Source organism: Pleurodeles waltl, chromosome 2_2 (genome assembly GCF_031143425.1).
Source record: "Pleurodeles waltl isolate 20211129_DDA chromosome 2_2, aPleWal1.hap1.20221129, whole genome shotgun sequence".
NCBI classification, from domain to species: Eukaryota; Metazoa; Chordata; class Amphibia; order Caudata; family Salamandridae; genus Pleurodeles; species Pleurodeles waltl.
The window spans coordinates 392,220,929-392,248,050 of record NC_090439.1 but is presented as its reverse complement, the minus strand read 5'-3'; the positions used below and the strand labels follow the sequence as shown (position 1 = coordinate 392,248,050).

General features: G+C 42.9%; 1 protein-coding gene across 2 annotated transcripts in view; it reads right to left on the bottom strand.

Moving 5' to 3' along the window:
- RTTN (rotatin) overlaps positions 1-27,122 on the bottom strand; it is a 978,768-nt gene that overhangs the window by 853,075 nt on the left and 98,571 nt on the right. For both annotated transcript variants that reach the window (XM_069219896.1, XM_069219897.1), the window contains exon 6: positions 8,312-8,426. In XM_069219896.1, coding sequence (XP_069075997.1) covers positions 8,312-8,426 — 115 coding nt within the window. The remainder of the gene's footprint in view (positions 1-8,311; positions 8,427-27,122) is intronic.

Sequence of the window (27,122 nt, the reverse complement as noted above, 5' to 3'; positions counted from 1 at the left end):
AGTACTGGAGAACCACAGTGTAGGAAGCTGGCTCTTTATATAGTATACCAAAATGAGGTATACTTTGTCCAGGGGTTCTCTTACTAGTGGACAGGGGCTTGCTCTAGTAATCCTAAGGTGCTCTTTTACGGCTGTAGTGTGGTTGAGTAGCCTTAGGCTTATCAAAGAGCAGTGTGAGACATCTGCAAATTCACACAAAGTCAATAAACGAGACACACAACTCAATAAGGAGAGCCATACCAATTTACAAAAATAACAAGTATCTTTAAATATATTTGGTACCAGAATTATTACATTCAGGTAAGTATGTTTTCCAAGAAAAATCTTTACAGTTTTGAAAAAATCAACAGTACAATTTTTGGAAGATGCAATGTTAAACTATGGAGGAAAAACAAAGATGGTAAACAGGTACAGTACAGCAACTCACAGGACCAATCTCCTGGACTGAAGGTGAGTATTGGGCAAAGGTCAGAACCACACTAACAGGTCACACAGGGCAAGCACTGGGGCAGCTGGGTGCAGAGGTGTAGTACAGTGTCAGGTACCCAATGTTAGTCACAGTGGATCGGTCTGCTTGCAAAGAGGTTGCAGGTTTGGACATGGAGTCCATTCGAGGAGAACCAACGCGTGGGTTCAAGCCTTGCAATGCCTGGGGACATGGGGCCAACTTGGGTTCTCTTCTCCATGGGCCAGGGGTGATTGGTACAGAGGTGCTTTGAGGCGTCAGGTTTTCCCCAGATGAACACTCGCAGTTGAGGGGCTCTGTGTGCAGGGGCTGCAGGAGGTGTCAGTGAGTTCACAGTAGGCAAGGCTAAGGTGGGCTTAGTCTCTGGAGGGCTGAGGAACCACTCTGGCACTGTTGGTCCACTTCAACTCAGGCTGTTTGGCACAGGTTCAGTGGTGCTTTCAGGTGTTTTGTTTTAGGCGGTCGGAGTCCTCACAGTTTGTCATGTGGTGCCTGTAAGATGAAGGGAAGCAGCTCTGCTGCTCCATGGGAGTACCTGGGTCTATGTTAAAGGTAGGCAGTCCTCCCAGGCTTTGGATGCATAACAGCTGCAGGACGAGACAACTTTGGCGCAATTCAGCAGGAGCAGCAGAGAGGCAGGTCATGTGCTTCTTCCTTTGCTTTTGTGGCTTTTCAGTGTCCCTCTTCCTAGGTCAGCAGGAATCTTATTTCCTGGTGCCACAGCCTTCCCAAAATATTGCATTTAGGGGCATTTCGGGGAGTGTTGGGTAGTAGCAAATAGGCTACTTACCCCTGGGGTCACTCGCTACACCCACTATATGACCACTTTCAGAAGGAAGTGGGCCTAACCCTGGCCCAGAGTTCCTAAATATGCCAACACCAAGATGAAAGACTTCTAAAAGTGGTGTCCACATCAGGCAGTGCACCTTAGGGTTGGGACTGATCTGAGGGGTGGGCACCCCCTCCCTGAATACTAAATTTCCCACCAGTCCAGGTGCAAATTAGGCCCTGGGTCAGGGGGGTGAGCAACTCTTCTCTGAGTGAAGCCAGATCTGCATGCCAAGGGCCACGGGGTTCTTTGAAGCCCCCTGCCTTGGAATTTAGATTCACAGTTCATCCAGTTGGGTGGGGTGTGCAAGCACCTCTCCCAGAGCAGGCTTTGTCTCTGGCCACCTGAGAACAAAGGCTCTCACCCAAGGGGGCCTGAATCTTGTCCGGTGGTGGCAGGCTGGCTAAAACTAGGCAGTCCCCATACAGTTAGTTTGTAGGTTTTCAGGGGGCACCTCTAAGGTGCCCTCTGGGTGCATGTAACATTTACTGCATCTAGACAATAGTGTCTGGTAAAGGTATGCCTGTTTGGCCACGTGGCAGCTCCGCATATGTCAGGTAAAGACACTCCTGCAAATAGAGTTGTTGAGGGTGCCAAACTTCTGGTTGAGTGCGAGTGAACTTTGGATGTAAGGGGTCTTCCCGCTCTCTCATGACATAGGGCTATAGCAGCAGATGCCCATCTCGCTATAGTCCCTCTTGACACTGGTTGGCCTTTTCCTGGTGGTGCAAAAGGTACCAGAAGCCGATCAGATCTTCTGAATATCTGTTTTTTTCTAGAAAGAATTTCAAACATTGTTTAACATACACAGTATGAAGCATCCTTTCAGCTTAATTCGATAGGTACTTTCCGTATGAAACAAGGATCAGTACGCATGATAACTGTATTTCTTGAACTGCAAATATGGATCTTGCACAGTAAAGGCTTGAATTTCACTAAGTTGTCTTGCAGATGTAAGCGCTAAGAGAACAGATGTTTTCCATGTAAGATGTTTAATGTCAGCTTTATATATGGGCCTGAAAGACCGTCTCATCAGTTGCGCTAAAACTGTATTCAGCGGACAAGAAATCAGTGGTTTCTCTACAGGTGGATAAACCCTAAACAGGCCCTTAAGGAACTTTTTAATCGGCCTATCATACCACAGAGATTTTGTTTTCTTTTACAAAACCTTAGCCGTTTTGCTTTGTATGACATTTGTCGGTTCTGGCCTAGCTTTTGCTAAAATGTCTCTGCATTGTTGAGGAATATTCAATTGGTGGAATTAATTGTACTCAGGACCAAGGCATCCAAGCAGAGAGATTCCAGGTTTGGATATATCACCAACCTGCCAATTCTGTGCAGCAATCCGGAGACTGGGTCGAGTGGAATGTGCCGCTGGTGTGACATTAGAAGAAGGTCTGTGTACCAGTGTGGCTCGGCCACACTAAAGCTATTAAAATAATCCTGCATGGTTCCCATTTCATCTTTTTCAGCGTTCGCGTTATTAAAGGTATTGGTGGAAAAGCATAGGCAAATATTCCTACCCATGACATCTGAAGTGTATTTCCCCCCCATGATCCCTTGTACGGGAATCTGCTTCCATAGTGTTGACATTTTCTGTTCTCCAGGGTAGCAAATAGATCCAGAGACAGTGTTCCCCATCCGTCAAATATTTTGTTGAGTTGAATTTCCAACATCTCCCCATCGTAGCAGTCTCATGGACCTGCTTAACTTGTCCGCCCATTGGTACTCCCTGCCGCCCTGTACGCACTCCACCTTTACAGAGATTCTGTGTTGGCAGCACCAGATCCGTATGTCATGTGCCTCTTTGGACAGCGGGCGTGTTCGTGTACTTCCTTGTCTGTTTAAGGAAAACACAATGGCTGTGTTGTATGTTCGGTTCAAGACTTCCATCCCCTTTACTCTTGGCAGAAAAGCTCTGAGCCCCAGTGCCACCGCCTTCAGCTCACGGAAATTGATAAGTTTCTTCTTTTCCTTGTTTGACCACTTTTCACTCACTTCCAAATCTTGGAGATGTCCTCCCCAGCCTTCCATTGATGTGTCCCTTATCATTACATAACTTGGCACCTTGACTAGGAATGTTGAACTCAGTGCAATGTTGACTCTTTCATCCACCATAGCATTCACCATTTCTGCATTTCTAGAGATAACGTAGTCAAATGAGTCCATATCCTGGGTCCATTGTTTGGCCACAATTCGGAATGAGAGGAATGAAAGAATGCAAGATGATACCATTCCTAGGAAAAAACTTGAACTGCTTTACTCAAGTGGATCATTTTCTTGATAGGCTGGACAACAATGCTATTATCTTTGCAACTGTCTTTTGTCAGACACACCTTGCAAATTTTCAGTTTCAGAACTGCCCCCAGCAAAGTAATTATTATGTGTGGAGTTATGTACGTTTTTTCCCCCGTTTATCTGGATTCCCACATCTTTAAAGAGCTGTAGACATGCCTATCAGGAGACCCAAATCCTTGAAGAGCTGTAAATATGCCCTTGAGGAATCCATTAGAACTTTGTGGGAATTTGCCTTTATTAGCCAATCGTCCTAGTAAGAAAATACCTGATGGCCTTTCCTTCTCTGGTATGCTGCTACCAGTGCCATGCATTTGGTAAAGGCTCTCGGGCAGACCTTAGTCCAAAGGGTAGCACTCTGAATTGGTAGTGACTTCAGGCCACCTCGAATCTGATATATCACCTGTGCTTTACATGTGTGGGAACATGGAAATAAGCGTCTAGAAGGTGGTCTCCTGGATTTAACAACTGAATGATCTCTTGTGCAATCATTCTGAATATTTGTTTTATAAAGTACTGGTTGAGCTGTCTCCGGTCAAACACCTGTCTCGTGTTCTGTTTTTCTTTTTCTTAAGGAGAAAGATGTTAAAGTAGAAACCTGTGTGTCTGCAATTTTGTGGGATTTCTTCTATTGTTCCCTTCAATTTCAGAGATTTTTTTTTTTTTTCTTAACAGATGTAGATAGTAGTATCACCTCCTGATAGGCGGATGTTATGGAGGTTCTGGATAAATTCTAGGGTGTGCCCATACATAATTATGCCTAAGGCTCATTTGTCGGAAGAGACGGCTTTACAGTTTTTGTAATAGCTGCAAACAGTATCTCAGAAATTCAAGGGATTTAAAACCATAGAGGCGATCAGCATCACTTTTAGGTCATCGTCTCCTGGAAGACACTGTCCTTTGCCTGAGGCCGCAGCTCTTCTCCTACCTGATTGTCTGGCGAAAGTTGTTGTCTATGCAGTCTAAATTGTTGCGAGAACTGTTGACGATATTCCTGCAACTGTTGGTAATATGGCAGATAATGATAAGGTTGGTATCCCCCTCTAAATGAAAATTATCCTCTGCTTCTTCCACCTCAAAAGGATTGAAACTTTCTCTGCTACAGTACTCCCAAAGACACTGCCTTCTTCGTGGCAGCTTTGATCGATTGTAAGGCGGCATAAATGTGCTTTCCAAATCAATCCTCTCCGTTGTAGGGTATGTCCAAAATCTGACTGCACTTCAGGTCTGAATAACGTGGGTTTTGGCCATCGCAGCCTTCTCAAAACTACTGCTCCTGACCATTTGTCTGAAGCCAGTGAGGGCTACATCCATTGCGTGTCTATTATTTCTGAGGATGCCTTTTCCCCTCCTTGATGGATAGCCCTAGATTCCTGTTTTTTAAATCTTCTGGCAGAGTCTCTAGGACTTGATTTAGATCTGACCACATTTTATGGTCATACCTACCAAATATGGCCAGGCATTGGACACCCTTATGGTGATCACTGCCATGGCAGGGAAACACTTCCCTGTGTTGTCCAATCTCCTACCATCCTTATCTGGAGAAGTTGAACAGGGTGTCGTCTGATTTTGATTTACCTCCTCTGCGCTGCCAACTGAATCAGTCTTCAGGTGACCAATCAGGCAGGTTGGAGAATTCTCAGAGGCCTCTTTTTTTCCCCCTCTTTTTCTTTTTAATCAAGCTTTGGTATTACAGCTGCTACTGTAGCAGAGTTCATCACCTTGAGCCCGTCAGCCCAAATGTAGTCAACAATTGGTATTTATATCTTACAGATTTCTTATTCAACTCCTTAAATTGTATAAGAAACATTCTGTTTAATGAACCGAGGCCGGGAGATCAAATCACTTGGCAGCTCTCTCAAGAAGTGCATGGAATCTCCCTATATTATCCGGCCGCGAACTAGCCGCTGGAGGTGTTGGTGGAGCTGAAATAGGTGGCACGTAGTCCTCCCATTCGCTACCAGTGGTAATCATCTGATCTTGTGGTATCTCAGACTCTTCTGGCTCACCATTGTGAACATAATCATCATGAACAGTGACAGTCTGTAGCTGTTGTGGTTGCAAAATATCTTTTTGCTGCACTAATGGGGGAGCCTGTTGTGACAAACTCTATTTGTGGCATCTTAGCTGTAACTTGATTTGAAGGTGCAGCTTCTTTTTCAGGAAATCTTTTATAATAGTCCTGCAACATTATACAGAGATCTTGTACTAGAGCCACAGGGACTTGCATCATGGGATGTTGTTCTGATTGCTCAGCTATAACTTCCTCATAAGGAACAAACTCCATGAATTCTTCATAAGTTTTCACTCCTTGCTGTAGGTCCTTAAGTGAAACGTCACACTGTAAATATTCAGGGTCCCCCTCGACTTGGTCATCAGAAACTTGAAATTTGACGTGGACGTGTGATGGACTTGTGACATCACCGAAAGGCCCTCCATCATCGTCTTCCTTCAGGCCTCCTATTTCCAGAAGGCAAGCTGGTGGTAAAAGTGAAACTTTGGTAGGCAAGGTTAATTTCGGACGCAAGATTAGTTCACAGTGACCATTGACTAGTCTGTCGACAAAGTCGTCATCTGGGTAAAGTCAACTTCGATGGTCTGATCTTCACTGCTGTTGTAACTAGCGCCGACAGGAGTGCCGACAATGAGTCCGTCAACAGTGTTGACGATGGCACGCAGTGTTCTGCACCAACGAGGAGATAGGCACTGACAATCTTGCCCGAAGACACTGTCGACACAAGCCTTACAATTGACAAAGCTGTTGACACGGTAGAAGTCGATGTCGTAGGCAAAGCCATCGTCGCAGTCAACTCTCATACCAATGACTTAACAAACTACATGCCTGATTTTTCTGAGGTAGGCTTTCTGGTGTCAGCAGAAGCTAAAGCTCTTTCAAAAGGTATTGATGGCTCAGATAATTATTATTTTATTTTTGTTGAACCTTAAGGGGCTGAGTAAGTCAGATTTTCCATTTCTGGCTTCTTTTTGACTGCCATTTTAAAAGCCTTTTCAGGTGGTTCACTTATGTCCTTTCCAGATCTTTCGCTCTTCATAGTTTACTTCCCCTTAGAAGAGGATCCTTCATCTCCAGAGACAGGAGTTCCCAAAGCTTTCTTTTTCTGAAGCCATAACAACAGTCTAGCCTCTCGGTCTTTGAGAATTTTTGCTGAAAATTTCCTGCAGAACTTGCAGTCCTTGGGTTTGTGATGCAGAAGCAGACAGTACAAGCACTCCTTGTGAGGGTCTTCAGAGAAGAGCCTCATTTTCCCACAGGTCTTACATGGGCAAAATAAATCCTTTCTTGAACCCTCTGACATAATGATAGAACCTGTCACAGCAGCCACTCCAGTCCTTAAGAATAAATTTCACCTGAAGGTCACAGTTGTGGCAACTTTCAATTCTTAAGAGAAATTAACTGAGCAGAGCTCAGAGAGACTCCCTCTCAAACGACATGCGGTAAGACATCTGAGATGTGAAGCTACTGGACAGGAGTAATGGAACACAAGCTTCTCTCTGATTGGTTGTACTTTGGTTGTGCCCAAAACGATGTTGATGGTTACACAGTCCTGTGGGATATGTAACTGCAATCCAGTTGAATGGAAGTCTACTCCTAGTTATAATCACAATGGGACTCTCACCTCAACAACGGGGAAGATTCAAGCATGTGACTTGATGGAAGACTCAGTACTGGAGGATTATCAAATTGCTTAAACTGAAAGCTAAACAGACATTGCTAGCTAAGGTTGGCCCAACCTCATGTTTCTTTTAAATTTGGGTTTTTGCTGGTTAAAAACCTGAATAAATAAAACTTACTAAACCAAAGAAACATTAAGTAGGTTCAAAGGCTGATACTTCTACACTATAAATTACCATTGGTTATACTTTTTTTAATCGAATAAATGTACCTGTGGATGGGCACACAGGTTAAAGAAAAAGGGGAAAAGGTGCCAATAGCAAATTTTCTAGGATCCCACTTACAGGCAAACTGGTGCAAAGGGCCTACACTTACGACATATGGAAAGAATGATGGCAGTCTGAATCAGCATCAACAGGTGGGAGTGGCGTGTACAGGAAGTAAAAGGCACAAAGGGTGTCGGTGGTGGGCAAATAAAATTGAAACACGGGGATGTTTCATTTACAGGTTTAGGAATGTAGACAAGATTGGATGTGCCTACTATCTGCTCTGGAATATGCATTACTCCATTTTGCAATGTCATGATGTAAAATGTAGCTAGAAATAAAAAGTTAATTCTCTCTAATAGAAAGCCAAATGAAAAGTGTTTCCAGAAACAAGTTCCTTCGCCCCTTATTTCCACTCTCATGGAGAAATTCCCATTTTTATTGAACTACACGTGAGCTACTATGCATAAAAAAGCAAATGTTATAATTGGGCACTTGTTTAGAGAGAAATAACAGACAAGTGTGAGCTATAGCATCTTTGAAGCATGTGATAGCTCATTTTAAAGTTGGTTAACCCATAATATGACAAGGGCTAAAAATGTTTGACACTAAGTAAGACTGCCAAATAAGTGGTTAATAGTCGAGATCAACTAAAAAATACCAGCTCCACAAAGGAACACAATGCACTGAGATGGAAGCTAGCACAAGTTTAAAGAATTAAACATATTTGATTAAGAACACAACATCAATATGGTAAACAGGAAAGACTAAGCAAAGGTATGCATACTCTGTAACACAATACATGAACAAGAGTGTCTAACCTGAACAATCCTTGGCCTCTGGAGGAAGATTTCAGCAGGAAAATCTTGCATGATAACATCCTGTAAAAGCTCACACGTATTCCAGACTAGACGATGGTTATTACTTCTTATGGAGCTAAAATGCAAGCAAACCAGACGTGAGATAAAAGAGCAATCCACAGACAATTAATATTCTGCTCTAGCAAGAAACCAGCTGAACGCATAGTGGGAAATCTGCCAACCAGGGAAAATAAAAAGTTACTTACCTATTACAGTAGATCTCCAATATAGGAACAGTCTGTATGTTCCTATACTAGTTCAGAGCTTGGTATCAGTTCTGAAGGATCACAAAACATGTAAAGACACTATTTTAGTGCCTTAGTTTCCTTAAGCAAAAGTGATAATCACTTATGCACAATGTTCAACATATTTACACAGCTTATAGCCCCTACCTTCATTTCCCTTACAAGCAGAGTAACAATTCCCTCCATATAACTAACAATCTGGTTAGAAATTTTATGGCTTTTCAACCAACTCACACAACAGCCCACTTGTTTCCTCTGATAGACAGAGTGCTTGAGTTGGACTCAGCCACTGCTGATCACTTGAGCTGCATTCCAGTCCATCATTGTTTCCTCCACAATGTCATTCAATTCAGACCAGCTGTATGCAAATCCATCATGGCCCTGTCCCAGTAGCAGTCCAGCCAGAACACGTCCCAACCACAGGAGAGCATACACAACCCCACACCAGCTTCGGTTTACCTGGATCTCGTCAGTGAGGTACAGTTTGAGTACAATGGCACAGTGAACATGGCACTCATGTCTGGGCACACACATCAGACTTAGAGTGTCTACTGTAACAAACAGCAATCAAAGAGGTAGTATTCCTGTCCTATGTGGAGAGAAAGTTTGAATGATAATCAGAAGCAGCATGTTTATGAACCTTCGAGAAGACATTACTGGACAGAAGAAGGGGAGGGACAACTTTTCCTCTAGTATGGCTTTAGGTTCAGCTGGCACAGGTTATTCCAAATGACGATTTTTATGAACCCAATCAACCAACTATGGGTTCTCTACAATGGAGCAGCTTTATCTGCAGATGAATATTTAACACAAACATACATAGGCAACTGTGGTATAGCTGTTGCACATCACCTGATAGTGAAAGCATGGTAAATACTTAAGTGGTGCTCATACGCCCCTATCACATCTGTTGCCACGAAGTGTAATTTTGGATATCGGAGAAACCAATGATCCTATTCCAAGAACTACATGGAATTCACAAACTGAGCACTCCAAAAGTATATACAATTCTCTGATTATATGGAATTCCTGGCCCTATCATGGGACATAATAATCCATATTTTTGGAGAATTAGTAATAGAAAAACTGTTACTTTAGTAATCACCAAAGTCCAATCATTGATATTGTGCTTCGTTGCTGTATTTTATTCCTCTTGATGTACATGACAACAAAACAGTTGTGCTGATACAGTAAACTCAGAAAAAGACCAGACACAAGATAAAATACAGGTGATTCAGCCGGCATGTGTTTTGTCCACTCCTTTGACTTTTTCAAGGCTATTTCTGGGAAAATTTCCTGTCCCAGGTTTGACACAAAGATAGCCACAAAAAAGGTTTTCAGAGGGAAGGGCAAAAAGTCAAAATCAAAATCAATAATTTGCTGATTAATTTACAGTATCAGAACAACTATTTTGTTGCCATGTACACCAAGAGGAATAAAATACACCAACTGAGCAACATATCAATGAAGGAACACTTTCTCTATTACAGATTCTCTGAAAAAGTAGATTATAATGTCTCACAATAGGGCTAGGAATTCCATAGATAAAGGCTGCCAAGTCGTACAACCTACAATTTTAAATGGCTTTCAATACAATTATGCAGATGATGTGATGAATTTTGGGCACAAAGGAATGCCAAAATAAAAATGTGAAACAAGACCTGATAAAGCTACCAAGAATTATTAGAAAAACTGTTTTATTGTGGCGTGATATTAACGGAACAATTTCCTTTCACTCAATTGGTTCTGAGCCCTGAACATTGTTTTTAACATGTGACATTTTTGAGATTGTTGAACTTATAAAAGCTAAGCTGTGCAGTAACCAAAAGTTTAATTTCTAGTATTTTGCCCACATTTGAACACCATCATGGCAAAAGTCATTTTGAAAAGTCCAAATAAAAAGAAGCATTGTCAAAGCCAATTGGTCTGGCACTAGTCACCAGGCTTTTGGCATTGTGTTTTGTCATGGGTTTTGCTAATTCTTGTTTGGAAAGCTGTCAGGCCCTTGTCAAAATAGAATATAACATTGGCGGAAATTCAAAATGTTGTTTTGGTCTCAGAAAAAGCTCACATTACCGTAGTGTTCCCTGGCACTGAATAGAACTACTTTTTGTGTGAATGTACTCCCTGTAAAATTGCAGCATGCTGTAACTCATAGTGAAGTCAGCCAATGTATGTACTGGGATGACACATTGGCGACAGAGGAAGAGAGAGAAAGAAAGGAAGGAGAAAGGAAAAGGCAAGAAAAAGCAGGTACAATAGCAAGAAAGCAAGTAATACGTTAAGAAAAAGCAGGGAAGTCGTCAAGAAAGAGCAAGAAGGGAAAGAAGGAAGAACGAAAGGAAGAATATCTTAATACAGAATAGTTTCAAATGTGCACAGTCACTTATGCTGGGAAATAGCAGTAGTCCGATAAAAGGCTCCCCAAAAGCAACGTACAATACAACTGGCTGGAGACAGGAACTGATAACACTGGATTGCGCCTTGGTTACACAAAAGGCGTCCTATCACATCAGGCTCTAAACAAAGGCAACACTAAAGTAATCAAAGTAAAACCAAAAACGCTGGCACTGAACAGAATTACCTTGTGTGTGAATGTGCTAATTGTGGAAGAGCAAAATGCAGTCTCTCAAGGTGGAGTTAAGCAGTGCCTAAAGTAGGCTGGCCCATTGCCCCATGCTGTATTATGTAGTAGGAGGAACAAAATGTGAATGACAACAGACCAATGGATGAAAAGAGCCCTTTGAAAGCCCCTTTAAGTATATTATAAATAAAATGTTGGTAAAATCAAAACGTCTTGACTAGAGCCAGAACTAAAAATGCTAAAGAGGCCTCGAATGTCGGACTGTCCTGCGTCATGGCTGGTGGCCTCCTAGAGAATCAGCATGTAAAATAGATGCATGCAGAAGAGGCGGAGACAGGGAGAGGCATCACCTCCTGTGTGTCGTATGATCTGAAGACGAATAGCAGCCAGGCTTCTGGAAGCAAAATGTCACAAATCAATCTCTATTTCTGTGTTTTCTTTCAGTAAAATATATTTCATGGGTGAATAGTGAATTGACTTCCTATTAAATGGGACATAACACTTCAAGCTTCCAGTTAGTTTTCCCAGGAATAAGACATTTTGAAGGTCTGCACAGTAAGACCCTGTCGAGTTGAACACATGCTATTGGCAATATCTATGGAAGGCCATGCCTCCGTATTTTCTAAAGCAACAATACTCTGTGGAAAGTTGCCTGGCAAAGCCGACCGGCATAATACGAGACAATTCAACTAAAAGAAGGGCACATTAGGTTCAAAATTGGTCTCCCACTTAACCATTCATATTCATTTGAAAGCATTTCTAGAATTAAAAAGATGAAATACAATATTTTCCTTCTTTTCAAGACATGCTTCATGAAGAAAACATATCTCCTTGCTTTTAAAGTGAAACAGAGGTCAGAAACAGATATAGATTTTGAATAGGTAGAACAATAAATCAAGTTTCACTTCTAATTGTCAAACTGTGACCATGCTGCTTTGACATTTTTATTGCCCCTTTTATTACAAGAAAACATTCAGCTCTGCGCCTCTAAGTCTGAGCCCGCAGCTGTCGAGCTCCTTGAAGCAGTAAACATAAAGCCAGTACAAGAATCACATGTGGGCAACTCCAGAGAAGCATTAGCTCATACATTGTTTAGCCCTCAAGTGGAGCCTACAAGAACAAGTGAAAAGCCTTCTATTGACGTACTATTTTATATATCATCAGAAATAGAAGTTCCAATCCAACTAACATTGAAAAAGAAGCACTATATCAGCCACAGCAGAAATGTGAGTAATTTAATAGGATGAGATGGGGTGAGCGGTCGGTGCTGGGTTGTTTCTGGGCACAAAAACTTGCATCTTTGTCGACATGTAAATGGAGGGGAATATATTTATAGTTATTCATAGCATGTGGTTGTGGCAACCCCTGACTTATGCAAACCTACCTACAGTATCTGATGTGCATCCCTGGCAGGTGTGATTTAGGGCATGCATGATAAAACAGGGGGCCGAGCTGCCATCTTATTAACCATTTCTGGCATATGCAATTGGCCAGCGACAAGGAACCTACAGGAACCTATGCACAACTGCTTCATACTTGATAAACTAATGATCCTAGAAAAGGGTGAAGCAAGGGGTAGGGCTCGTAAAGTAGAAGGCCTAGAGTCGTGGAATGCCATGAAAGTTGCGAGTCAAGTCAAATCACTGCGCTTCAAGAAATGGCTAAAAAGGGATTCATTACTGATCTGTAACTACAGTTCTAAGGCATTGGTATGTTTCATAGATTCAATAGCTGGCTGGGAACCACAGTAACACTTAAAATAGCAATAAACATTGTTAAAAGTAGTTCTAGACCGACAGCAGTTTTGATAAGAGCACATCCATTTAATCTAAAACAGAGCTTCTGCAATGAGGCAAAAGTACGGAGTAATCTACTCAATCAATCAATTCCGCTTTATTTTGGTACAAATATACCATAAAAGCACAATACAAATAATTAAGAGTAATACAACACAGAAACAATATCATTAAGATACAGCATTAAAAAGGCAATGTAAATAAGAATATACCAAACAGGGAGGCATATTAAGTTGAATTAATGTACGATAATGCCCAAATGCATATGGTAACTGCAGAGCGACAATGTAACCCAGGGGTATATACTACAAATTGTGCATTGAATATAAATATTAGAAGTAATAATTTACAGTCCCCCCTGCAAATAATACGCAACATTTAAATTAACGCTTAAAATTCTATATCTAAAATGGCAGATAGCTTCAAGAAACTTTGCTAAAGAGCCTGCCATTATCACATTTGGATCTGAAGTGAAAGTCCTGAGGGCTGTCAAACAGTTCCTAAAGCCCATGGATTTACATAGCAGCAGAATCTATCGAACCCTCTGTTTAGAACACGCGGGGCATTGGAAGAGAACATGGCCAACAGATTAATTGATTCCACAGCCCATTGGACATAATTTAGAATGGTTGTCGGACCTAGACCATTTGTGCGTTAAAGTGCATAGGGGGAGGGACCCTAATCTAAATCTAATATAAAGTGCTTGTGCAAATGGAGTAAGTATTGCGTCCATATAATGCTCACACTCATAGGGGCATTTGATTTGCAAAAAACTATTGGTCATAGTAGAAGTGGAAACTTCTGCTAATTTGGTTGTTTGGACATTTAGCCAATAGGCATCCTTCACAATCTGAATGGTGTTTTTCGGGAGGTGGGAAGGATCTAGCCAATAATTTCCCAACCCAAGATTAGTAAAAGTTTTTTCCACATAAGTAAACCACCTAATTTTGTTAGTAGCACTAGCACTCACCAAATTGCTCAGCCAGTCACAATACAGGCTAAAGATAATCTAATGACCAGATCCGAATCCAATATAACAACAGTCTTAAGGCAGCAATATGTGCGATGGAATAGAGATTTAAGTCCATCCGAATTGGCAAAGTAGGAGTGCTAATAGGTACTCTTAGCAACATCTTAAGGAAAGAGTTTTCAACTCTTTCTAGATCCTCCAGGTTGCAGTATTCCCATAGCTCTACCCCATGCAGGACTCCCTCCTCCCCCTCCTTGCTTGGGTTTTATATATTTCCATAGCGGAGGAGATGGCAAATCTGGGCGATCTAGATGCATATCTCACAATACCACCTGATCTTGGTTTTAAATTCATAGAAGATTTTGACAAATGGGCATACCATTTATGAGAATCCTCCAATTTGATCCCAAAGTAATCAAAGTTGCTGACTCTTTCCAGTGTAACACCCTCCAAATGTATGCATCTCTTCATTTTGTGTCTTGTGTCCCCAAATACCATATACTTGGTTTTAGTTGAGTAGATTTCCAGGCCGTGGTCTTTGCAGAAGTCCACAAACTTAGTCAGCAAGTTAGAGAGACCAACGGCTGTTTGCGATAGTAACAGGGTATCATCTGCAAACAGTAGGCATGGAGTCTTTAAACCTCCTATTCTGGGTGCATCATTGGTACAATCCAAGAGGTAAGAGATGCATGCATTTATAAATAAGAGGAAGAGAGTAGGGGCACACACCCCTGCCTCCCCCCTCGACATATGGGGATCTCCGTTGTTAACTCACCTTTTGGCCCCCATCGAAATCTGGCATAATTGTCAGAGTGCAAGTCTTTAATTATATTCAGCATGGAACCCGGCACCCCCGCTTTGCTCATAACCTCTCAAAGCTTACAGCATGGAACAAAATCAAAAGCAGACTTCAAGTCTACAAATGCCACGAAGAGCTTCCCTTTATCCACATCCACCTTTTTCCATTTAATAGTAAGGAAACAAAATGCCTGATCGATTGTGCTTATTTTGTTTCTAAAACCCGCCTGAAGGTGGCTAAATATTTGATTGTCTTCAATCCATTCTTTTAGCCTACTTAATATCTGATGACAAAAGATCTTTTGTAAATTGTCCAGCAGGCTGATGGGTCTATAATTCCCCAGGATGCCTCCCTCCCCTTTTTTATATATGGGGACAATGATTGCACCCTTCCAGGGCCGAGAGTAAATTCTGGTTGCCAAGACGGCATTTGAGAGCCTATTGGCATAGAGGCCCCAATGATTCAGATCGGATTTAAACATGTCTGAAGGAATACCCTCTGGCCCTGGGGCCTTCCCTCATTTTTGGGCCTTGATGGCAAACTCGGTTTCCTTCAGTGTGAAGGGTTTCAGGGTGCTCGAGGTCAAATGAGGATGTAGTAGTTCGCCACAATTCACAATGGCGCCATCAAGGACAAAATCGTACAGCTCCGCAAAATAACTAGACCAGGTTTCTGGGGGAATGTGACACTCCGGCCTTAGAACTTGATTATGGCCATTTCTGGCCACCAGGGACCAAAAGCGTTTGCAGTCTGAGCCCATGGCAGCTTGAGCTAGTTCTTTCCATGATGTGTCTTCCCAATTATTTTTGCTGGACTTAAGTGTGGTAGCATAATTTCGCCTAGCCAGAATTATCTTGTCTCTATCTTTAGATCTCAATGCTTTTGTCAAGGAACACTTAGCCTTCCTACAGCGTTTGTCAAACCACCTATGCGTAGCGTGAGCTCCTGGAAGAATATTCTCCCGAATAGTTATAAAGAATAGCTCTTTGAGAGTGGAAAAAAGATAAAAATGCAAGTTCATGACCTCATATGGAGTATATGAGGAGGGACCCGCAAATAGCTGATGGTGGAGACTAAAGCACACAGTTTGTCTCACAATTTATGCGAGTTTTTAAAAGACTCATCTCACCACGCGCTTATTGGTTGACACCTCCAGAGCTTCAGGAACTACATAATCAAAAGGAGGCTCAATACTTAAAAAGAGCTGTCTATCATATAGTACTAGAAGGGGAGCATGATCGCTGGTGTATTGATTTCCCACTCTTACATCTTTTATGAGGTGCCATATCCTTATTTCAATAAGAACAAGGTCTAAGATACTGCTATACGACGCTCTAAAAAAAGTTGGTTTGGCAGGGTTGTCAGAGGGAAAACGCCTATTACCTGGACGGAGACCATGCAATAACATAAGATCCATAATCTGAAGAGCCCTATTGCTAATTTTAGGGGGCTTCATCTGGGAGGATGGAGGGGGGGGAGGAGATATTCCATATCAAGTCTTCTGGCTGCGTAGCCTCAGAAAAGGCTAGATTGGGCTCGATGGACGCATTAAAGTCCCCTGCTATAATAATGTAGTGCGTTAGATGAAAGTCCGATACGAGAGAATTCAGTGTCTGAATAGTGGGGGACAACTGGTTAGGAGGGTCTGGTCTATTGTAAAGGTTGATGCACAAGACAGAAGGACCTTGATTAGACTGAATAGCTATGTCTAGAATAGAGCAATCTACTCAATCCAAACACCACCACAACTCAGATTTTTAAGCGCAATCATGAAGAGTACACAGTAGAGACAGTGAGCCTCTGACTACAGAAGAGGGACGCATGAATCTATAACAATATATATATATATATCTATATATAAAAACCGGAGTAACATGTGAGTAATTTATTCTGTATCACTGGATCTTTCATGGATACACATGCTTGAATAAGAGTGCATAGAAGACTAAAATGTTGAAAATGCAATCAATATCGTAATAATATGGGAAGCAAAAGAGTAGAGTTATTTCCAGGTACTCCCTCAAACACAACGTGCAGAAGAAATCTGAGCTATGGCGATCTCTGGAAAGGATGCTAGGTTATGTAGATTTGTATAACACAGCTTATCGCCCAGTAGGTTATCTAGGCACTGCAGAAGGCATATAGGTGTGAGACGTAGGGTGTAGGAAGTCAGTCTCTGAGAATTAGTTGAAGTCATGTCTTCCGCTTCTTGTTGAATTCAGAAGCAATGAGGGGACCTTGCTGTGTAGAGGTAGGTCATTCCATGTTTTATGTGCAATGCAGGAGAAAGCTTGACCTAGACGGGGGTGCATGAGATCGAGAGTGAGGCTGAGGAAAGGTGTCTGGTGGGTTGGTGGAAGTGAAGGCAGTTGTTAAGGTATGTTAAGTCCACTGTTGTGCAGTGCCTTGTATGCATGAGAGAGGAGTTTGAATAGACACTGTTTAAGTACGGGGGACCAGTGAATCTCTTTGAGATGCAGTGTGATGTGGGTGCATCATCAGCGACAGAGGATCAGTTTTGCTGTGGTGTTTTGGATGGCCTGAAGTCGGTGGAGGAGATGGCTGATGATTTCAGCATAGAATGCAATGCTGTAGTCTATTCGGTTTGTGAAGAGGGCTTGTGAGACAGTGTGTAGGAAGTTGGCTCTGTATGTACTATTTCAAAGTAAGCAATAGCATGCACAGAGTCCAAGGGTTCCCCTTAGAGGTAAGATAGTGGCAAAAAGAGATAATTCTAATGCTCTATTTTGTGGTAGTGTGGTCGAGCAGTAGGCTTATCAGAGGGTAGTGTTCAGCATTTGTTGTACACACACAGGCAATAAATGAGGAACATACACTCAGACAATTCCAGGCCAATAGGTTTTTGTATAGAAAAATATATTTTCTTAGTTTATTTTATGAACCATAGGTTCAATATTTACAATCAATACTTCAAATGAAAGGTACTTCACTTAGGTATCTTAGGAACTTCGAATCAGCAAAATAGCATGTACAGTTTTCACAAAAATGGCAATAAGCTATTTTAAAACTGGACACAGTGCAAATTTCAACAGTTCCTGGGGGAGGTAAGTGTTTGTTAGTTTTGCAGGTAAGTAAACCACCTACAGGGTTCAAAGTTTGGTCCAAGGCAACCCCAAAGTTACCACACCAGCAGCTCAGGGCCGGTCAGGTGCAGAGGTCAAAGTGGTGCCCAAAACACATAGGCTTCAATGGAGAAGGGGGTGCCCCGGTTCCAGTCTGCCAGCAGGTAGGTACCCGCATCTTCGGAGGACAGACCAGGGGGGTTTTGTAGGGCACCGGGGAACACGCAAGTCAGCACAAAAAGTACACCCTCAGCGGCACGGGGGTGGCTGGGTGCAGAGTGCAAACAGGTGTCGGGTTTGCAATAGGTTTCAATGGGAGACCCAGGGGTCTCTTCAGCGAAGCAGTCAGGCAAGGGGGGTGCTCCTTGGGGTAGCCACCACCTGGGCAAGGGAGAGGGCCACCTGGGGGTCACTTCTGCACTGGAGGTCGGATCCTTCAGGTCCTGGGGACTGCGGGTGCAGTGTCTTTACCAGGCGTCGGGTTCTTTGAAGCAGGCAGTCGCGGTCAGAGGGAGCCTCTGGATTCCCTCTGCAGGTGTCGCGGAGGGGGCTCAGGGGGGTCACCTCTGGCTACGCACAGGGTCGCAGTCGTCGGGGAGTCGTCCCTGTAGTTTTGTTTCTCCGCAGGTCGAGCCGGGGGCGTCGGGTGCAGAGTGGCAAGTCTCACGCTTCCGGCGGGAAACGTGCAGTCCTTTAAAAGTTGTTTCTTTATTGCAAAGTTGTTTCTTCTTTGGAGCAGAGCCGCTGTCCTCGGGAGTTCTTGGTCCTTTTAGATGCAGGGTAGTCCTCTGAGGCTTCAGAGTTCGCCGGACCCTGGGGAACGCGTCGCTGTTGCAGTTTTTCTTGAAGTGGGGAGACAGGCCGGTAGGGCTGGGGCCAAAGCAGTTGGTGTCACCGTCTTCTCTGCAGGGCTTTCAGATCAGCAGTCCTTCTTCGTCTTCAGGTTGCAGGAATCTATCTTGCTAGGTTCTGGGAGCCCCTAAATACTCAATTTAGGGGTGTGTTTAGGTCTGGGGTGTTAGTAGCCAATGGCTACTAGCCCTGAGGGTGGCTACATCCTCTTTGTGCCTCCTCCCTGAGAGGAGGGGGGCACATCCCTAATCCTATTGGGGGGAGTCCTCCATCTGCAAGATGGAGGATTTCTAAAAGTCAGAGTCACCTCAGCTCAGGACACCTTAGGGGCTGTCCTGACTGGCCAGTGACTCCTCCTTGTATTTCTCATTATCTCCTCTGTCCTTGCCGCCAAAAGTGGGGCCGTGGCCGGAGGGGGCGGGCATCTCCACTAGCTGGAGTGCCCTGGGGCGCTGTAACAAAGGGGGTGAGCCTTTGAGGCTCACCACCAGGTGTTACAGTTCCTGCAGGGGGGAGGTGAGAAGCACCTCCACCCAGTACAGGCTTTGTTACTAGCCACAGAGTGACAAAGGCACTCTCCCCATGTGGCCAGCAACATGTCTGGTGTGTGGCAGGCTGGTAAACCTAGTCAGCCCACACTGGAAGTCGGGTATGTTTTCAGGGGGTATCTCTGAGATGCCCTCTGGAGTGTATTTCACAATAAAATGTACACTGGCATCATTGTGCATTTATTGTGCTGAGAAGTTTGATACCTAACTTCCCAGTTTTCAGCGTAGCCATTATGGTGCTGTGGAGTTCGTGTATGACAGACTCCCAAACCATATACTCTTATGGCTACCCTCACTTACAATGTCTAAGGCTTTGCTTAGACACTGTAGGGGCATAGTGCTCATGCACCTATGCCACAACCTATGGTATAGTGCACCCTGCCTTAGGGCTGTAAGGCCTGCAAGAGGGGTGACTTATCTATGCCATAGGCAGTGTGAGGTTGGCATGACACCCTGAGGGGAGTGCCATGTCGACTTAGTCATTTTCTCCCCACCAGCACACACAAGATGGCAAGCAGTGTGTCTGTGCTGAGTGAGGGGTCCCCAGGGTGGCATAAGACATGCTGCAGCCCTTAGAGACTTTCCCTGGCATCAGGGCCTTTGGTACCAGGGGTACCAGTTACAAGGGACTTACCTGGATGCCAGGGTGTGCCAATTGTGGAAACAAAGGTACAGTTTTAGGGAAAGAACACTGGTGCTGGGGCCTGGTTAGCAGGCCTCAGCATACTTTCAAATCATAACCTGGCATCAGCAAAGGCGAAAAGACAAGGGGTAACCATGCCAAAGAGGCATTTCCTTACACAGTGCATCTTGTATTCTGGGGTATCCACTTTAAATCTTGCGAAGTACGCAAGAGGAGCCGACTGCGTTTACGTGTGCTGTCATGTTGGGTTTGTAGCGAAGAATGATTCCCAGGTTTCTCATGTGGTTGGTTGGTTGGTGTGGGTCCGAGCTCTGGCAGCCACCAGAGGGAGTCCCAAGGGGAGTTCCTGTTCCAAAGATCAACACTTCCGACTTGTCGGACTTGAGTGTCAGGCAGCGGACTTTCATCCAATGTACTACGTTGATACTGCAGTCAAAAAAGTTGGTTCTGGTGGTGGTGGCATTGTCAGCTAGCGATAGGATGAGTTTGGTGACTTCAACACAGGAAATAACGAAGGTGCCATATGCTCCGATGATGTTGGCAAGCAGTCATGTACATGTTGAACAGGGCTGGGCTGAACGATGAACCCTGGGGAACTCTGCAGATCAGCATCCTGGGTTCCAAGGTAGAGGGCGGTAGTCTGACTCACTGTGTTCTTCCTGTGAGGAAGGGACATATCCAGTTAAGGGCCATCCTTGGATGCCTTTGTCATGCAGACTTCTGATGAGGGTGTAGTAGGATACTGTATCAAACACAGTATAGAGGTCAAGAAGGATGAGGACAGATGTTTCTCCACAGTCCAGTACTGTGCAGATTTCTTCTGTGACCACGATGAGTGCGGTTACTGTGCTGTTGTTGCTCCGAATGTCTAATCGGGTGTGGGCAAGTAGGGTGTAGAGTTCGCAGTGGCTAGTGAGATATTTGTTGACTGCCTCCTCTATCACTTTGGTTGAGGGAGTACAGGAGCAGAGACACTGTTCCGAAGTTACTCAGATTGCTTGGGTCCGAAGAAGTTTTTTTGAGGAAGGCATTGACTACTGCATGTTTCCAGTCTTTGGAAATGTGGCTGATTTGATGGAGGAGATGATGGTGTGTGTGAAGCTTTTGCTAATCAGTGGTCCTCTCATGTTGTACCAAAGATAATCATAGGAGTCACTGGATTCAGGTTACAGAATCATGTATTTCATATGATACACATTTTGCTGTTCAAGCTTCGTTGTGGAAGTTTTCCCATCCACTGCCTTTGTCTTTGGTATCTGATTTGCCATATGCTTTGTCTGTGCCTATTTTAATATGGCAATGGTTTGTATTCATTTGTACACAGCGCCCAACAGGTTGCAATCCTTTTTTCATCTCTACGTAAATAGACGTTTGAAGGACAAACTCACTGTTCGTCTGCACTCAGTGGCCACACATAGTTGAGGATCGTTGTTACCGACACACCCAGGTCTTTTGTTTGCCCGCTAGCTCCCAGTTTAAGGGCATTTCTTATATTTTTCTAAATTTTACTTTCTGTCCTTTTCCGATAGGCAGCTTGGTGGTATGTCAGACTGACTGTGTGATTTCCACTGGTAGCATTCCGCCCATGTGACTGGACACCCCTTGGCCTGTTTGATTTTGTTTGTTTTTGGGTTGTTGCTTGCAGTTTACAGGACACCTCACGTTTCCCCAGACTTCAGTGTGGTATAGCCCGCATGTTATTCCACATGCAGTGCATATTATAGCCACATACACGGAGTAGGGGCTTGCTTCTGGTACATGTGTTTTCTCAGAGTTGTTTTTCTTACACAAGTCCTTTGAGGTATGTTTGATCGAATCTTCTTGTGATCACATATATTTGTGTAGGCTGGGGTTTTCCACAAGACCAACCCAGACTGTGCACGTTTTCTTGCAGCAGAACTAGGCTTTCCAGCACGTTTATGAGGTTTCCCTTATCTTTGGGTTTGTATGTCTTCTTTTAGGTCATTTGTAGACCCCTTTATCTCTGTAGGATCTTTTGGTGCTGTATCTCTTATATTTTGTAGTGACATCTAGGTTAGTTGAGCTGTTATTTGTTGTCATCTAGGACCTTTTTTGTTCATTCTTTCTCTCTTCTTTTCACACACAGATCTGACAGTTCCTGTATTTCTCTTTAAACCTTCTTTCGGTAGCCATTTTGTTGTCCTAAGGAGGAACCAGTTCAAATTACCTCTTTGGTCAAAACGTCAACTAATTGGTCATAGTCTAGCCTCTGCAGCAGCATTGAATATACCTAATATGCAATTCCTTCTGGAACTCTTTTGTTTATAGTTCAGCAATGGATTATGGTCATGGAATACATGCATGTAAGGCAAAATACGGGCCTCCAAGGCAAGGATGGAGCATATGGTACCGTTATCAGTGTTTAAGAGGGTACACAGTGACAGGAAACAGTGTATCCAGGTGTAACAGGAACAAATCAGAGCACCTGGAACTAGTAACCAGCTTATATTTGAAAAAAAAAAAAAAACATTAGCTAATTATCTGCAATGAAAAGCTGACATTCCAGGGAAAAACCATTGTACATTCATAAAATCGAACGCTGATGTTATGATGTTACTGCTCCGGTTGTATGACGGAGTCACGCATGTGTTTAGCATGCATGCCTTTACAACAGGGACAAGACAACGAACATGTTACGTGTTCTTTTACTATGCAAGTCATTACAACGACTTGCCTTAGGGAAGTGCTGGACTTTTGAATAGTATAATTTACTATTCCAACTCCAGTCTGTGCAACAGTAGAGAAGGTGTTAAACTTAAAATCCAACACAAGTCCAACAATGCGATCCCTAAAGCAAGTTGTTGTAACAATTTGCATAGTGAAGGAACACTTGCCAACCACGCGTTCGTTGTATTGCCCACAATAGAAAGGCCCTGCGTGGTTCCGGCTGTTTCCCACTGTTCCACCTCTTCATGACATGATGAATTCTGACTACATATCATGTAGGGCCCTTTGGCCCCTTCTCCAGTAGCTCGTCTGAAGAAGCTTCCAGTGAAAGTAGGTTCTTCATTACATAGGACTGTCCAGATTAGTTTGATAACAAGCTCTTGCTTTTTCCATCTTTGTACCCTTGAAAGAATTCCGTTTCCCTTTCCACACAAGTTGATATTCATGAACGCATTCATATCTTCCCCAATGAACTACTGCAAAGCAGTCAATGTAAATGTTTCCAAGCTACAGAGTATAGACTAAAGCTTATACAGAATTCAGCTGAAAGGCATGTGTTGAGCCTTTCTAGGCAAAGCCATATTTCATGGACACTGCCTCGATACACAGGTTCTCTCAACTCCGAGGATAACGTATAAATGAGACATAATTACTGCTATACCTACAAATCCACCCATTCAGTTCAAGAGTTTTAAGCACTATCACCCACCAATCCCTTTAAGATCTGCTGGTCAATTCGTATTTTATAATCCTAAATTTAAATGGGAAAAATGAGCGGCTAGGAGTTCTTTGTGGTCGCGGATACTCTTTAGAAAACAATTGTCATTCTCATTTCTACAGTACACCAATGCTTTTAGGTGACAGTTAAATGCTCAACATATATATCAAAATATAGGTATAAAATACTAAAGATAAAAAATTATATTCGGAGACGACCGAGTGACAGTGTGTTTTTTTGATAGGACTAGATTTTGTCTAGGTGAAATGTGCTTATTTGCCAAAATTCAAAGCAGGTAATTTAGGGCAAACAAGGGTATTTTCAAGCAGAATTTTGTGGAAATATGACAGTTTTTCAAATATACACCTAGAACCGATACTTCAGCGATAATGTCAAGTTGGAGACAACTATTGCCAGTGCTATGGCATGAAGAATATAGTGCCCTTCGAGCTATAAAAGTGCATAAGCTGCAAAATTAAGCAGATATGTTACGGTCTACTGTCACATGATCTCATTCTTGCAAAACGGCAAATGTGAACAACTGGATGCAAGGGGTCAGTGGGGGGCTTATTGTGTACAACAAGTATGACTGACATATCTCCTCTCTTGTTTTTGCACTTAACAGTGTTTGTATCCCCCAAGCCTGCTCATTTTCATTCATCCATCTTTGTACCTACTGCAGTTGTGCAGCTGTGTAATATATTTACGTGGTCTGGAGGTTTTAGTGCTGTTAATGCTACCTTTTGTCTTTTTGGACCCGTATTAACTCTAACACCATTAAGTATGATTTGAGAAATGTTTCTGGATTTGTGTTGTTAGCATTGCAAAGAAATATAATAATTGTGGGAGCATAAGTATTTTGGCACACTTTCCAGTCCCCAAAAGCAGTAACATCTTCCAGAAACTGATTTGAGAAAGATGCTTCCCATTTTGATTACGCCGAAAGCAGTAAAACCTCTCATAGTAGGAGTGTACATAGACTTAAAGTATATCCAAACAAAATGTTAAGTATTGGGCAAAAGGAATACAGTACCAATAAAACTATTCTAGGAACAGACTGTGTATAAGGACTCAATGAGAGGGAGATACCAGGGAATCAGACATTTTCCATTATTATACTGGTCTTGTTCACCAACGCTTGGTAAAGAAAGACAAAGCAAAAGCAGTGACAGCTGTGTGAGCTAGACATGATGTGATATATTTCTTCTGACTGAGTGGTTGGTTAGTTTCTCTGCTAAATAATTTATTTGGATCCACCCGTGCGAGGTTGCTGCTGCCTCAATATCAATACACATGCTATCAATAGGGCCCTGTATTTATCATCCTCATGTTTAACCAACACAAACATACACCCATTGATACATTAAAATAGTCCGCGATGGTCAAATCTCTTTACTTATACTACTCATTCACAAAATGAAAATGATGAGGGCAAGTTTCACCCTTCTTTTTTTGTCAACTTGTTTCAGTATATACAATCTGCTACTTAGGGTCAAACATATGTCAAAAATTCCACATTTCATGCCCTGCCCTAGTCTTCTCCCACGAGCTAAAGCTTCTGACTCCAGCCCTGGTTGCTTAGCATGAAACCACCAAAACAAGAATAAAGTTAGCTATAAGTAAGACATTAGTAGTTATATTAAGAGTAGAACCAGGTAGCCTGAGCAGGCTCTCCGCACACCCAAAGGGAGACAGCAGTACAATCTTGCTTGTTTCCATACCTTCTCTCATGAGAACCTGCTGCAGTCCCAGGGTCAAAAGTTATCAGCCTGGAGCCAAACACTGAACTTGTAGCAAGAGAGATGGAGGGAGGATGGTTGAACCCATCATAGGCGAATTCCCAGGATCTCACCCCTCTGCAGTGGCATATTTGTTTTGGCTTGACAATGGCATTGCATTTAGTGGTAAGTGGTAAGTGGTAATTAGAAGAGTGGTGGGAGAGTAAAAGGAGAGGGTGGGAAAACATTCTTCACTTTCTTGGTGGTGGTGCTACATTTGCTGTATTTTTCCCAAAATAATGCAATCTTTCAGAACCTTACCTAGACGGAATGGAAGAATGATGTATGAGGGGTAGACCGGGTTAAAATCCTTAGTGCTACTGGATGACAGGGAAGGACTAAGCCTATCAGATATGGAATTGTACTAGAGAGCAGAACTGGTGTAATAGGGGTTCTAATATATGGCTACAGAGGGAATAAATAATCTCCCCAACTTAATTATCTTATAAACACTGGGTAGCTCCTGCTCTATAGCAAGAGTTAGACATACTTACTGATGGGATGGCAGTAGTGGTCATTCAAGTATGATGGGATGGCAGGAAATGGCGAAAATAAATGTCAATATGCTTGCATATCGCAAATGTTGCTCTATGAGCAAGCAAGCAATTTGATAAAGCCAGGGAGGGCCTAATTATAGACACATGAAGGCCTAGGAAGTGAACATTAACACAATCTATTTAGGAAGACACAAACTGAAAGCCTTTACCTGGGTGAAATATATATTTCGGGTATCAAATGGGCAGACTCATATATATACATATATATGGAAAATGTCACTTACCCAGGGTACATCTGTTCGTGGCATTAGTCTCTGCAGATTCACATGCTGTGCACATCCCGCCATCTGGTGTTGGGCTCGGAGTGTTACAAGTTGTTTTTCTTCGAAGAAGTCTTTTCGAGTCACAAGACTGAGGGACTCCTCCCATTTCGGCTCCATTGCGCATGGGCGTCGACTCCATCTTAGATTGTTTTCCCCCGCAGAGGGTGAGGTAGGTGTTGTGTATGCTAGTAATAGTGCCCATGCAATGGAGTAATGTACATAATGTAGTTTAAAGTAATATATTTACAAATATACAGATGTTCAAGATCAACTTCTAAACGGCTACAGGCTCCCGGGGAGGCGGGTGGGCGCATGTGAATCTGCAGCGACTAATGCCACGAACAGATGTACACTGGGTAAGTGACATTTTCGGTTCGATGGAATGTGTAGCTGCAGATACACATGCTGTGCATAGACTAGTAAGCAGTTATCTCCCCAAAAGCGGTGGTTCAGCCTGTAGGAGTTGAAGTTGTTTGAAACAATGTTCGTAGTACTGCTTGGCCTACTGTGGCTTGTTGTGCTGTTAGCACATCTACACAGTAGTGTTTGGTAAATGTATGAGGCGTAGACCATGTAGCTGCCTTACATATTTCGGTCATTGGAATATTTCCTAGAAAGGCCATGGTAGCACCTTTTTTTCTAGTTGAGTGTGCCTTTGGTGTAATAGGCAGATCTCTTTTTGCTTTAAGATAACAGGTTTGAATGCACTTAACTATCCATCTAGCAATGCCTTCTTTAGAAATTGGATTTCCTGTATGAGGTTTTTGGAAAGCAATAAATAATTGTTTTGTTTTCCGAATTAGTTTTGTTCTGTCAATGTAGTACATTAACGATCTTTTGATGTCTAATGTATGCAGTGCTCTTTCAGCTAGAGTCTGGCTGTGGGAAGAACACTGGTAATTCTACTGTTTGATTTAAGTGGAACGGTGATATGACTTTTGGTAAGAATTTTGGATTTCTCCGTAGAACTACTTTATGCTTGTGTATTTGAATAAATGGTTCATGTATGGTAAATGCTTGAATCTCACTTACTCTTCTTAAAGATGTGATGGCAATTAAAAATGCAACTTTCCATGTTAAGTATTGCATTGCACAAGAGTTCATGGGCTCAAAAGGTGGACCCATGAGTCGTGTTAAGACAATGTTGAGGTTCCATGAAGGAACTGGTGGTGTTCTTGGTGGTATAATTCTCTTTAGACCTTCCATAAATGCTTTTATGACTGGTATCCTAAATAGAGAAGTTGAGTG